This window comes from Stegodyphus dumicola, chromosome 5, assembly GCF_044657685.1.
Source record: "Stegodyphus dumicola isolate Sdum_Otavi_A_Nest chromosome 5, ASM4465768v1".
NCBI lineage: Eukaryota > Metazoa > Arthropoda > Arachnida > Araneae > Eresidae > Stegodyphus > Stegodyphus dumicola.
Window position 1 is genome coordinate 198,440,063 of NC_140772.1, and position 15,748 is coordinate 198,455,810.

At 35.6% G+C, this 15,748-nt stretch overlaps 1 protein-coding gene across 1 annotated transcript in view; it reads right to left on the bottom strand.

The window, feature by feature from the left end:
• LOC118194736 (neprilysin-2-like) overlaps positions 1 to 15,748 on the bottom strand; it is a 66,069-nt gene that overhangs the window by 19,068 nt on the left and 31,253 nt on the right. Inside the window, exons 9-13 of the mRNA XM_035365968.2 lie at positions 14,908 to 15,130; positions 9,136 to 9,234; positions 6,849 to 6,926; positions 6,642 to 6,745; positions 2,365 to 2,429 (exon numbers count right to left, since the gene is read on the bottom strand). Coding sequence (XP_035221859.2) covers positions 2,365 to 2,429; positions 6,642 to 6,745; positions 6,849 to 6,926; positions 9,136 to 9,234; positions 14,908 to 15,130 — 569 coding nt within the window. The remainder of the gene's footprint in view (positions 1 to 2,364; positions 2,430 to 6,641; positions 6,746 to 6,848; positions 6,927 to 9,135; positions 9,235 to 14,907; positions 15,131 to 15,748) is intronic.

Sequence of the window (15,748 nt, forward strand, 5' to 3'; positions counted from 1 at the left end):
GTTGTTTAAGAAGCGCAGACAACAGCTCGGTCAACGCGACGAGTCTTTGTGGCTTTCTGCTGCCTTCTGCCCGCTTAAACATAACACTTGCAGGCAGCATTGACTCAAAATTTTTTTTTACTTCCACCTGCCGTGCTATAGTATTCACCTGTATGACCAACCAATGAAATTGGATTTTGCTTTGGATTATTATTGCTCTGTATTATTTTTAAAGAAATTGATATTTCTAAATATCTTTTGATTTTGTTGTTGAATTCAATTTTATATGACGCAAAACGTTAAAAATAAAAAGACAAGCAACATTTTTTACTAGCCATCTTATTAAGAAAACATAATATTGATATGATGAACTGAGAAAAGAGTGAACAAATACTGATCGACATTGAAAATGCAACACCAAGAAGGAGTGGTCTGAAATTTCTGAAAATTTTAGAGTAGACGCGCGTCACTGAATTATGCGAATGATGTGAAATGCGCAGCTCTCCAACACACGTGAATTAAGATATAAGGGAAGGAACGTGCAGAATGGGTAATATTCGTGTCGCTATTACTGCCAGACGAATTATCAAAGAAAGTTGGTTTTTGTCCCGGAGGATACGTGTAATAGGATTTAGGATTTAGGAATGGGGAAGACGGGCACCACGCCTTTATCATTTGGTTAATTGATTTAGCGCCGTCTCCCCACTACGTGCTCAATGATGATTTTATGGTTTGATGATTTTCAGGATATTTGTAATAGGAGAGAATGCCAGGCCGCTGTCAAAGAAGGCACTTCCAACAGATAGACGATTTTACGAGGGGTATGGTGATCGGACTGAGAAGGGCGGGTTGGTCCTAACGTCAAATCGCAGTTGATACTCACATGGATGCGAGCACGGTGCATCGGCTATGGCGAACATGGTTGGAACAAGGAAATGTGGGAAGAAGGAGGGGTGCAGGTGCAGCCGGAGTACCGTCAGCACGCGTGGATCGAGGCATCCGCCGACAAGCCGTGGCGGTATCTGCAGCATGTGCAAGATACCCTAGATGTTCCCGTGTCGACCAGAACCATTTCTCGTCGATTAGTTGAAAGTGGCCTGCACTCAAGGCATCCGTTAAGAAGACTGCCATTGACCCCACAGCATAGACGCCAACGTTTAGAATGGTGCCGGTCTGGAGCGATGTGGATGAAAGAATGGCGAAACGTCGTGTTCTCAGATGATGAGTCACGCTTCTGTTTATCCAGTGACAGTCGCCGCATAGGTTAGCGGCGTCGACGTGGAGACAGATCTACTCCGGCAGTAACTGTGGAACGCCCCACCGCGCGACAACGTGGCATAATGGTTTGGGGCGCTATTGCCTACGATTCCAGGTCACCTGTAGTTCGTATTCAAGGCACTATGACGGCCCAACGATACTTGGATAATATACAGTGGCCGGTGGCAATCCCCTACCTTCACAAGCTCCCTAATGCAATTTTTCAGAAGGATAACGCCCGACCACACAGTGCTCGCATCTGCCAACATGCTCTGCAAGGTATACAGATGCTTCCCTGGCCACCATACTGTCCTGACCTGTCACCAATCGAACATATGTGGAATGTGATTGGACGCCGTTTTCAGACTCTGCCCCTGCTTGTTCAGAAGGCGAACTGTGGCAAATGGTTGAAAGGTAATGGAGAGCCATCCCTCAGGACACCATCCGCACTCTTATTGACTCTATGCCTAGACGTGTTTCTTCGTGCATCGCTGTCCGCGGTGGTCCTTGCAAACCTAAAATCTGTAATACAATATAAATAGCCAATGTATCTCTCATCTGCCCCTGTATGGCAATGTAATAAATCTTTTAAGATATCAATAAACCCCCGGTAGATAGGGGAGGGCGCGGGACATATGCCTGTTTACCTCTGTTAAACACCAGGCGTCCCGTCCTCCGTCACCTGTCACCTGTCACCTATCCTACTGAGCCGGTGCCGTTCTCGCTCTGAATTCTGACTATCATTTTGAAATAAAGATCACTTATTGCTGCTTGCTGTCTCTGTCTTTTTCCCAAATTTCATTACTTTCTGACCACTCCTTCTTGGTGTTGCATTTTCAATGTCGAGCAGTGTATCAACAGTGAGTGCAAGAGCAGACTTGTGGACTGTGAGCTCACCGAAAGAGCACAAAACCGTAATAAATCCTTTTGGGTATTTGTTAAAATCTAAAACCTTTCAGATTATTATTATTATTATTATTATTTTCTGCAGTGGATAATTTTGAGAGATTTGACTTGTTTTAATTCATTGATTCAAATGTTTCTCATGCTTTTTGTATTAAAAGAAACACAGTTTTCAGTTAAAACGATTATGACGATCATAAACTAAGAAAAAATAAAATACTATACTGATGGTATTTTCCGTAGGTGCATAATAGGCATTTACAACAGCTACTTCCGCATAATTCTTCCACCTGCAAAATAAATAATTATTTTATAAAAAGGGGATTTATTATTTTGTTGATGACAGATTGCACATGTGATAAAATTAATTTTAAATTTAAAGATTAAAAACGCAGAATTTTCATATAGGATATTTAAACAGTTATAATGACAGAAAACCTTTGTGGTAGACATCTTTCATATTTCATTTTTAGAAGCCATTGAACAGTAAGCATCCTACATAAACAGAGTAACCTGTATATGCACATGTATGCTTGACCTACATCTTATGCATTCATACATTTTTATTTTTTATTTTCCCAAAAAGAGCGTTAATTCAAATGGCTTATTAGTCTTGAAACGAGATTTTGCAATGAATCACTATAAACGTCGTATCTCTTTTCAAATTGTTACCACCAAATAATATCTCCTTGTATTATTTTTAAAGAAATTAAATAATGAAGAATCTGCATGAATGTATGAATGTTTTTCGCAATGTGAAAAACATTTTATGTGGCGTAAATGCGAAAATCGTGATTTTGATAAATTTAGCACACAAAACATTAATAATAAAAAGACAAAAATTTTTGCTAGCCATAAATATTTTGCATACATTTTCACAGAATTAAATTATTTTCGTATGACAGGAGTAATATTTTTAGCCAGCAAAAAGAATTCTCACAATACAATTATTAACATATACAACACCAAATAAGAATAGGGAATACATGAAGACTGAGCAATATAAGGGATACTCGGCACAAAGTGAGAGTAAAATTAAGCTTTACGATAATGTAAAGCTGCTTACTTTGAAATACTGAAACATTCATTTCGAAGAGCATGTAAAGCTGAAACATTAAAGAACTTTTATTGCCATTAAAGAACACATTAGTTGGAGACTACACGTATAATGTGAACTCTGTATACTATTAAAGGCATAAACGTCGTTACTATTAATCTCTCAGGTTGCTAAAACTATATGCGTCTAATATATTGAAAAGTAAATTTACTGTATATCTATTGTTTTAAATCTAATTTGTAATTTTTTCCTAAACAAGTCAGATGGAAAAGTAAATTTTTATACCATATTCTTCGTTTCCATTCCAGCCAAATTGTTTTGTTTCTAAATTTATTCAAAACTCATCGTATCTGACGGCTAAAGAAAAGAAATGAGCATAAAAAGGCCAAATAACTTTTCAGTAATTTTAAAGGGTAGTCTAACATGTCAACCCGAACATCAATCAAAGCACCATTGTCAAAAATGTTATAGTTACATATCATTTGCCTAACAAATTATCAAAAATTAAACAGAAGCTTTTGATTTTTTTCATAAAATAGTTCATATTTTTTTCCAACACAAAACAAATTAGACTAGAAGAGAAACACGCTAATGTGACAATCAAAATCGTAAAAACAACCTTGTATTAACCACTGAACGGAAATCCGTTCAGTGGTTGTTTTCCATTATTTGAAGTTCAGATTTTGAGCGTAAGGTGCATTTGCCCCTCGCTCCCTATTTTAAGTTCGCTAATTTTTCATACTCGATCAGATAGCCTGGCTCAGTAAAAGTAGGCGGCCAGTGCAACTCTGATTAAAAATCTAGTTATAACCACGTGCAGTGCTGATAAGGACCACGTGTTTCTGTGACTCCTTTATTTTCTTCTTTCTAGGTATTTCTTTCTCCTGATGAGGAGGGACCTTTAGCTGCCCTCGAAATCGATTGAGTGTTTCATTACACCTACGCTAAATACAAGGTTGTTTTTACGATTTTGACAAAACAAATTACTTAATTACTTTATTATCTTCGTTAATTCCAGTTGAAAAAAATTAACTGACTAACTGAATTAATAAAATTAACTAAACGAAACTGAATACTTCCTATGCATAGGTATTGAATGTTTATATATACTGGACGATCACATATATTCTCATACAACATGGGTAGTTGGTAAATATATGTAAAAACATAGTAGTTGGTAAATATATGTAAAAACATAGTAGTTGAAAAGTATATGGTATCTCGTGGGCAGTTGGTAAATGTATCTTCTGAGTGATTTGTCGTAAATCCACGATTTCCATTTAAAAGTTAAATTATACAAGGCAGGTCTTCGGGCAGTAGAAATTATAGTCAAGTAACACCAAGTACCACGGAATTTAAATACAACAGCAATAATCCATCGCACGGATTTTTCATGTAATGAATTTCTTAGAGATAGAATATGACTTTTTTATTCCAAAAGACATGTCTTGTAAACTCTACTGTTTAACTATCCTTATGATCCTGTTTATTTAATGGCCACGCAAAGTTATGCTTAGAACACTGGAGAATTACTGGCCTGACTAATTTCAGACATAAACAAAATAAAACTTAATGGCCATTTATTTTACCACTTCTGGTTGGTTACTACTAATATGAAAATATACAACACAAAACACAGTCGATACCTTGTTGACGGCGAGCAATTATAAAATGGGAAGCAACTTGGAATGTCGAAGGTTATAATATACAAAAAGGAGTTTCACATCAAATCAAGCACCATGTTGATCTCCTAGCGGTCAAGCAGTTCAGGTAGTTTACCAACTCGAAGAACTAACGGGAATAATATGGAACTCGACAAGTACTACTGGCACTGCGTTTCTTAGAGGGAGAAGGTGGAATTTATTTCCCTAGGCACATGTTAAGGTTAAACCTGTCCATACTCTGGTTGTTTTTGTTGTTTGACTTCTGAATCAGTACTGTCCATACTCTCTTAACTTGCTCTTTATGCACATGAGCGTGATGAGTATACTGTGCGTGGAGGTAGGGATCCCAAGCTCCCAAATTTCGGATTCGAATAATTTTCGTTTGGTTTGCTTTATCTGATTATGGCAAAGCGCGCGAGAGTTATCTGGCAGAGATACCTAAAGAGAGAAGCATTTATGGAGGGCTTTCAGAGAGAAATAAGCTTGTATCCACGTTACACATGGGGAAAATACACGGAGCCAGGCTCTTCGCCTAGAATCGAACCCAGAACAAATTAGCAGACTTCAGCGACATTGTTCCATTTTAGATCGGAATGGAATAATTTAATTATATCAAAGCATACGAGGACTATCTACCTAAAGAAAGGTAGATGTCTTCGTGGAAATATTTATAAAACCAAATTTTAAAAGAAAGTTGGTTTATATTCATATCACACATGCAAAATGCAGCTGGTCCATTTTTGGTTGAAATGATAGAGTTCTGCGATTTTACCGATTCTGTGCTAGTAGTCGTTCAAAATTATGAACCAGTCTTCGCAAACAATATGGAAAATAATACTTGTCATATGTAGGAGGGGGAGAACTAACTCTTAGTAAAGCACAATTTTAACGATTTTTGAAAGTGGTAATTCGCAGTGTTCTGGGATATTGGTTTTGAGTGTATTGGATTATGACTAGTAATTATGTAGGAAATAGCAAAGTATTTTATGGCTATCGGAGAGAGTCTTACGCCAAGGAATTTTAAGAGAAACTTGCTAGTATTTACATTATATAAAAGAAAAATTGTCATTACCCATTTCCAGCACTAAGCACGTTGGCTGGGATTTTAATCAGGTAAAATTACCAGTGTTCAGCGGATTTATTGCCATATTGTTTGTGAGTCGTTGGTATAAGAGGAACTGCTTTAGTTCATTAACTTCGCTTTAGATATCGAGTACCGAAAAGACTTGCAGTTCTAATGCGAATTTTGGATTCCGAAATTATGCGTTTTCCAGGTAAATTTCAATGTGTTCTTTGTGTTACAATATTTTTAAAATTTAGTATGTTGCAATTACTCCATTTTTGGGAGAGCTTTAGCGGCATTTTCGCTTCCTTAACTATGTACATAACCTTTACCCTTCTGTAATTGAAATTAAACTAGTCGCTTTTTGAACGTTTAAATTCATTCTGCAATAATCAACTTCTTCCTTTCTACGAACATCAAATATCAAACATTTTCCAAGATAAACTAATATGAGGTTTATCCTGGAGCTTAACCTTGGTACTTATAATTTCTAAATTGATAGAAACGAATGAAAATTTGAAAGAGATACCCGTGTAAAACGAACGCATAATTATTTTTCTCAGTAAGTACCCTGATATTTAGTAATAAAACATGTGTCATTAGTAGGTTGAGTATATGATTTTAAGTTTTTCAAGTTTTAGCTTTTAGAGCATTCTTTTAGAAAGAATCATTATTTAAATAAAATACTACAGTTTTTAGTAAGTAAAGTTTTACTTACAGCCCTTTAATGAAGGGTTCTCGTAGTCGAGAGAACATCTCATCAGTTGACCAAATCCTTAGTTTTCTTGCATTTTCGAAATAACTTTCGTTCGTTAGCCTTAACTGTAAAAAGGAATTATAATACACTCTTGAAATATCTAAGAAAATTACAATATTACAAGTGGAGCAATTTGTTAACTTTAAAAGTAAATATTAACATACTTACATCTTTGTACAGGTCAGCGACATATGAATCATTTAGAAGCTCTGTCGGATATCCGATATGCGGAACTATGGCCTCAGCCTATATGATATAAGAAATAAGGGCTTTAGTTCTCCAAACACTTCTGTAGGTACAGTTTTGGTTATTTAAAAATACCCATCAGAGCTCAGTTTTAAAATTATTTGGGAATATTAGAAAGAACTTACGGGGTTCTTACACAGTAATTCTACAATCGTTTAGGACTACATTTTTACAAAAGTGAAAGCTGAAGAAAACATTTTATAGCAAGTTTAATACAAAATACTTGTAATTTTGTAGAACGCTTCGCAAAACCCTGCTCATACTTGATTTCTTTGTAGAACTCATCTTTTGGAACGCTGCTTAAAACCCCTGTGTACGGCTCTTGGAATCTTTTAAAAACTATTAAAAATGGACTTTATGTGAGACTTCACTATAGGGATGAGAACATAATTGGCAAATGACAAATCATACATAATTGGCAAATTGAATGGCAAATGACAAACCTGATGAATAGGGGAGGAAGGATGAGAATTGTGATATCGTTCTTTACAAGAAACTATTATTCCTTCTCCACTTCAGTGATTACTCTGTCGGGCAGCAGAAGGAAATTATTCTATTGAATTTATAACTTTTTGAATGGAATACTGACTCACCAAAGCTCGTCAGTATTCAAAATGACTGATGACGAGTTTTCAGCAAAAATATTTGAATGCTTTCGACCTTCTGATCCGTTCGAAGTAGCGAAATGCAGCTACTCTTGGATTATCAATCAACGCCCTATGCCAACATCCTGAAACTGTTCATGCCAATGAAAAACATTGGATGATATTAGTGAATGATCCCCATACGATTTACACTTAAAATTTCTCCATTGATATTTTCCCCGTTTTTCTGCAAATTTTGTCACTATTCTTCTTAATTTTGTTATTATTCCAGTCATTAGCGTATTTTTAAGCAGAAGACATGAGAAAAATGAGCCATGCCCTCGCCGGGACCTCTCGAATACGCGCCGAGTGTGCTAACCGTTACACCACGAAGGCATGCAGAAAGGAGCGAGAAAATGCCTTGTATGCTCCCCCTTTTAAAGAACGACTGGGGATTAGGGGATTTAATCGCCAAATCCTGGTGGACACATTAGGTTATTTCAAAGCAGGAAAAGTGAAAAATAAGCAATGCCCTCACCGGGACTCGAATCTGGACCTCTCGAATGCGCGCCGAGGGGCCATTACACCATGAAGGCATGCAGAAAGGAGGGAGAAAATACTTCATAAGCCTTATTGTTGTAGTTGTTTTGTTTGATAAAATTTAAAGATAATTACACTCTGAACAATCATTAAATGAGCTTAGCACTATTCCGTATTACAAAATAATTGAAGTGGTTGCTCTTCATTTCCTTTCAGGTAGGAAATAAAGCTGAACATAACTACATGGTGCACCTGTAAACCTGTATATAACTAAGTTATACACAGGTTTACAGGTGTACCATGTATAAGCAACAGCAGGAATGCAAACATTATAATTGAAATGTTTACTTCATTAATTCTGCAAATGTCAACAACAATTATACGAGTGGAAAGACCTTTCTCATCCCTAAGAGATGTCAACAATTGATTAACTGGTTATATTTGGATAAACAATAACTTTGTAAATCAAGCAAAACTGATATTACATTACGATATATACTGTTTAACATTTTTAAATTTCATTCATGAAATTATTAAGGATTTCCTCTTCTATCCTATTTGAATTTTTTATCATATGCATTTCATTATTTTATACGCTACGTAATATTCAACGAAAGTATTACGCAAACAGTACAGTGAACTTTGAAGTTCATATAAAGCTACCTCGCATATATTAATGTATATTTTTTAAAATTTTAGTGACAATTCAGAATAAGACGGTAAACAGCACAATCAGCTGAGATGCAAAGATGAATCTATCGACCGTTCGAAGGATTAGTGTGGACTGACTGACCTTTACATGAAATACGACAAATAAAAGTATTCAAATGAGCAATAATTGTAAGAAAGCTCTCTGATTCTCTGACGTTTATAACACCTTCTCAGTCAAGGACTTTAATCTGAAAATGCAGAAAATATTTTATAACTAACTTCTTACATTAATATTTAGCGATGAGCGAAAACTAGTTTGGAATTTTATATGCAACTTGTTTTAACAGTGATTTTAGGCAAACAAGAGTATTATTCTACCAAATGAATTTCTTGATTTTGAATAAGAAATAAAAAAGTTGAATATATAATAGTACCTTCTCCTTGGCGTGTTTTTTAGTTTCGCTGTCCATCCAATCTATATTTTTTAGAATATCTAAGATTTCATCTTGGATATATTGAACCATATTTACTGCCTGAAAGAAAAGAAAGGAAATCTTAGGCAACATATCAAACATATTATAATGCTTTATATATTTAGATTTCGGACACTGCAGGCCTTGGCCTATTAGGATTGTTACGCCACTGAGTTTAGTTTAATTTTATATATTTAATAAATCTTCAAAAGAGGATGCACAAAAATGTCATAAGAGTATTTTTAATATTTATTTCGGATGCTATTTCTGTTTCAGTTAAAAAATTAAGAAACCAATGGAAAATTTTAGATTATTCAAAAATCCTACAAATGATTTGTTTCCATAACAAATGCTTTTTAAATGAAAGCATAATTTGACGAATCAGTGAAAAAATTAAGAAAGCGATGGAAAATTTTAGATTATTCAAAAATCCTACAAATGATTTGTTTCCATAACAAATGCTTTTCAAATGAAAGCGTAATTTGACGAATTCGTGCATTGACTACAAGAAAGCTTTGTTCTTGCTATCACCGGATTTCGACGCCCTAATCGGTATAGTGGTTAGAGCTGCTGGCTGCTGTATTATTGGGATCGCGTTTGATTCTCGGAGGTGGCAAAAGAGCACTCAAAATTCACGACTAGGCGAAGGTCCTCCAGAACGAGTGGTGGGACGGAAAGGAATTCGGAAACCTTTGGACAGGTGTGTGCCCGTGTGGGTTTTTCATCAAACTGAGAAGGATCGTAACAATTTAAAACATTGATATAGTAGAATATGTATGTGTCTACCACAAAATATAGTTCAATGATTTCGAAAAGTCATATTGTAAAAATTACGCTATGAAGTATAAATACTGTTGAGAGAAGAGAACGTAACGAAAACAAAAGGTGTGAAACGATAGATTTACGTTACATTCAAAGTTTTATTTAAAAATTTCCTTATGTCATATTAATCCTTCGATGAGCAACAGAAAGAGATCCCTTTATTGGCATTGCTAGCGAAACTGCATATTCCAGCAACTCTAACTTCATTTACTCTCGATGAGAAAAGGAATAAAAATGAAGTTAATTTTTTCACTGACTGGGTGCAGAAGAAAATGTCAGCTGCTCCATCTTCGACATGTGTATATAATTTCCAACCTTGATGAATAGCTGAAAATTTGGTGGGTTTTTAACATTTATAGCTTAAACTGACTCATGGTGCCGAACAAAAACTAAAAAAAATATATAATTATCATAACATTCATATATCATATAGAACAATCGTATAGTGGTAGTACAAATTAAATTTTAGATTCGCGTTGTAAGTAGCCTATGCAAAAGGAAAATCAATAATCCAAATTCAATTAAAGCTCCATGTTTCTTAAAAGCCTACCGGCTCAAACAAATGGAGTGACATGACAGACCAAAGTAAGTTAACACACAAAATAAACAAGTGCGATTAAAATTCTAAATCAAACATATTTATTAAATTCTTGAATATAATAATATTATTAGTAAATACTTGGGTAACTGATCAGTATCCCCTACCATATATTTTTACTATGGAAATATCGCATCTGTCACACAAAATTTCAGCTTACAATAATTAAAACATTTAATTAATAATTAACATTTTTTCACAAATTAAGAAGATGTAACATATTTTAATTCTCCAAATAAATGGTTCTCATTAATTAGAAACCAAAATTTTCTGACTTACAAATTCAGTAGGTGGAACAAATTTAAAACATCCCAAAACTGGCCATCACTTGAAATAATAAATCACTTCTCAATTTTACTTACTGTAATATTTAATTTATATAAATAATAACAATATAAAAAGGTAGATAAATCATTATTAACTGTTCCACTATGGCATTTGGGAATACTAAGAGAGAGAGAGAAAATAATCTTAAAAATTTCACTCACATATTCTTCGGAATACACAACCTTGAGGGGAGTGTCCAGTTTTCCTAGTCACGGAGGAAGTCTATTTCCTTGAGCCAACACTATGATTACAGTTTAATTACACTCTCGCGCTGAAGTCCATTTTGTACAAGAATATCTGGAAACGGGATGAAGTCCTTTTTGTAAAACTAACCGCCAGATCAGGGAAAAGTTTGTTCTTCAGGAACATATTTCTGTGTGGAACGTCTAGGCGCCCAGAACCACAAGAGCCGGAAAGTGATAACTACACGTCGATCCGGTACTTCCAAGTGTCAGGCATATTTACTTCGGAATATCAAATTTTAGGGTTTGGAAGCGATTATCCGGAGATTCGGTTGAAGAGGGAAAATCTGTTCTAAATTTTCTTGGCAGAATTGGTCTATACATCTCACACTAAAGTAGTAACCAGCTCTCAGCATCTTTGCAGCGCACGGACATTTCTCCAGACATCACGAGAGGAAAATGTTCTTTGCATCTCGCACGAAAACTTTTAAACATTTCGCAGAAAAGAATGTATCCTCTAGAGCAAAGAAAAACGCAACCCAAGCCCTCTTGCTCCTGCAACCGGCCGCACGGCAAAGTCGGCAGCAGGGCAAAACGCCCCTCGTTCGGTTTTTCTTCTTTCACATCGCCGCTGCTCAAAATCACTCCATATCAGACTCCAAAAAGAAAAACCATAACCGGAGCCCGCTGGTACACGCCGCTCTCGAGAGCAAGACCCGCAAGGGGTCAAATTCCCACTCTTTTCTCCTTTTCCTTTTAGCTCGAAAATTAAAACCAGAATGAATTCTAACAAGGTGTAAGCACCGAGGTAAACTCTCCTCTCCGCCCCCCAAAAAATTTCATTGGTTTACAAAAAATCATAAAATTAAAATCACACCAATGTCAGAATTTTACTTTATCTAAACTGAAAAAATTAAACCCCCACAACGAATCAAAAACAAGAAAAATCTGACAATGGACTCCAAAAACATCTGTACACACAAAGTGGGAAGTAAAGTGGAGTCCCCAACTAACAAGCGGAAACTAAGCTATACGTGAATCCAATTACCTAAGCTTACTGAAAGAAACATTGCAAATACAACAAAGCGAAAGGAAGACGATTTTTTGTTACGACGCCATTAGTAAAAAAAGGCCACCAGCGAAGTAAGCGACAACAACGTAACTGCTCTCACTGTTAGAAAAAGGCCATAAACCAATAAACCAGGTGTCTTTTGCAACCGTTTCCTGTCTTTGTTACATCCCCCGGGGGTTGACTCAGGCGAATGCCTGGGAAGTACTGGTTAGGATCTGTACCTAGGCAGTCTCGACCACGGGGGCATACTAACAGACTTCACAGAATGCCTGAGGGCTCTCGGGACAGAGTAAGGCTCGGCAGGGACCGTACTTATACTGCCTTGTCTGCCGTTGCTCTGTGGGGTCGCAACATGGTAGATTGTAAGAAGCGCGGGGTGGGTATCCAATTCCGAAAGGCCTTTGTTGCCAGGACGGGAGCTCCCCTGTTGTGTGTGTTGTCTTTGTTGCTCTACACTGTAGAGAACTACCAGTTAAATAAGACTTTAACAATTTAAGAATACTTTTTTCCAGATTAAAATATACATGAGTACAAATAAAAGTACTAGAATAACGATAACTTGACACACATATTAATCATTAAAATTCGCGACATAACAACCTCATAATCTTGTAAATCACTGGGAAGTTCCTCTAGATTATCATTATGAAGGTTTGTTTTCAAAGAATGAGAGACTTTACCTAATAAATACGAAAACAGGATTGCTAATTTTGCAGTTGCTTTGACTGGTATTCTGTGACAAACATAAATCGCATGAAATCTAAACTGGATGAAAATGGTGAATTTTCGGCTCCGGAAAAAACGATATCTGAAAATCAGTACGAAAACCCGAAGCAAATGACATGATGAGCTAACTTAAGTAACAATACGAAGAAACGTTCACGGTTTCTTTTACGGCGTAAAGTTCCTACTGTGCACAATGTGACACAAAGGACGAATGATGAACGAATCAGGGTTTTCATATGGAAAACGAAATAACAATCAGTTTTGATTGAATGTGACGATATTAAGCACTGGTGGCACAGATAGCTAAGAGATATAAACAAATATAGTGCACAGGATAGAGTAATTCATTATACTGATGAAACCTGACTTTGGATGTTCTAAAAGAAAAATTTGGCAAGACATCACTATAAAAAGTGCTAAGAGATCTTTTTTGAGGGCCTTTCAATAAATGTAGTTGCTCTCTCAGGAAAAAATTCACGCAGGAAAATGAACGCAGAATGTTATGAAAATTAGTTTGAAAAAAATCTGCTACTTATCTTACCGAACAACGTAATTGTGATTGATAATGTGTCTTACCATAGGATTTTGTCTGAAAATATTTCTTCTTCAAGTACAAGGAAAGCAGAAAGTCAGCTTCGGTTGATAGGTAAAAATATTTCTTAAGAAGCTGATATGAAAGTTGAACTTCTAGTCCTCGATTCTATGGTTCGAAAACAATTCGAATTGCGTCGTATCGGTGCTGAAATCGGAAATACTATACTTCGTTTACCACCATACCATTGCGAACTGAATCCAACTGAACTCATATGAAATGATATGTAACAGCTGAAAGCAGAGCTTTTAAAATGGATGAAGTGCATAAATTCATTGAGGAATAGATTGATTGGGTGACTCCTATTTAATTGACTAAATGAATGAGCCACATAATAGAAGAAAAGAAAATCTCGAAATTAGATTGTCTGTTGGAAACTATCATCGAGTTCAAAAAATCCATCACTGATGTGTCGGATAGTTTAGATTCTTCAGACCATAATCTTAACCGGACTGAATATATCAGTTAAAAAAAGGCTCTTTTAAGGTCCAAAATTAAAAATACAAGGTTCCTTTTTAAGGCCATAAATTAAGAAACGGCAGAACTATAAACAACTTACTTACCACCAACTGAGTTGCTGTACCGCCTGTTATATGACTATCAGCATTTGTACTCAATTGGTGGAGCATTCTGTTAGTGCTAAGCCTAGCCAAAATCTTTATATAAAATTAAAATTTGATTAAAAATTAAATAAATTTGTAGCTGAATTTATGAAGGTATTTGTGAACTGCTGGCAAGACTATGACTGCTCTGAATGATTTTTTTATTGCTTTTAGATTTTCGAAGTTCATTTCCAGGTAGTATATAAGCTAACATCCCTCAGAAAATCTAACATGGAAGGGTCCTACAAGTGTCCGAGTGGCGAAAATCGCTGAATACTGGTAATTCGGTTATGAGTCGAATCCAAGGAAACGGGCTGGTTTTGTTCGTTTTCTTATGTATACGTGAATATGAATCAGTTTCCTTTAAAACGTCCTCCACGAATACATCCTTTCTTTTAGACAGACTTAGGTAGATAGCCCACGAGTGCTTTGACATAATTAAATAAAACAATTCAATGCCGATCGACTTCTGACTAACAGAAATATTGCAAAATTTCTTAAAAGAAATGACCCACTACTTTTAAAGCGAATAATTTGTATTTTAGTAATAAATTGTTACATTTTAGAATGTATACATAGGAGCTCAGATCTTCGATAACTTCCCAAGAAGCCGTTTTTAAAGCGTTGATTGCATTTTTATTTTTTGCAATCGATACAAATTAGATCTTCACGTTATGAAAAGAGATTTTAGGAACTTTCAAAGCAACTTCGGCTACATATTATGCATTAGTATATTATGCATCAGATATGTAGTATTATGTAATCGATATTGTATGTATATGTATCGAGAAGGCAAACTATTTCACACTTACTGCTTGTTTGCTTTCTTCTTTGAAATGTTCTCGTACGTAGTATGAGCTGAGAGCAACTCCCAGACTGCCAGAAACTGACCAGAGGCATTGCTCCCAACGAGGCTTTTGTTTACTTTGCCCTGACATCACTGATTCGTAATCATGCATCAAAGCTCTCGAGTCTTCGGCTAGATTGGGCAATGATTCTTTAACAACCCTCCACAGCATGTAATTGGCAACTACTCTGAAAAGAAAAGGAAAAAATTATAAGCTTTCATTAAATTATCGAAAACATAGCTTTTTAGTTTTTATTTGTTTAACTTTCCATTCATTCATATGGCAGTGTTTTTGAAAATGTTTTTTTGATTTACATGAAAGCTAAGTAAAACTCACCTTGGGAGAGAAAAGAGTCAATATTTGAAAGATAGAAATTAGTTACATGAGTTTAATAGGGGAAAAAGGTCACTGCAGATAATGTCGACAGAAATTTAATGATAGACTGCAATTTTAATAACGCCTGCTCCATATTTATTTTTTCAAGTTATTAAAACTCGATATATCTATTACAAACTATTACATCTGTATTCAGGCCAGAACAAATTAATTATTGTTAATAAGGCATAAAAGTTTCTCCATTAAAAAACACTATTCTTACCAGAAAAACTACAATTCCATGAAGGAAACCTCTCCAATACTTTGTACATTTACTTTCAGCTTTTTAAATAATGTAGTGCATCTCACATTCTTTAACCTCAATATAGCCTTTTGAATCGATCGTTAGGTCCAAACTTCTAACTCCTATCGTTCTTTAACGTGCGAAAATGAATAAATGTTTTCACATCCAATTGCACACAATATACTT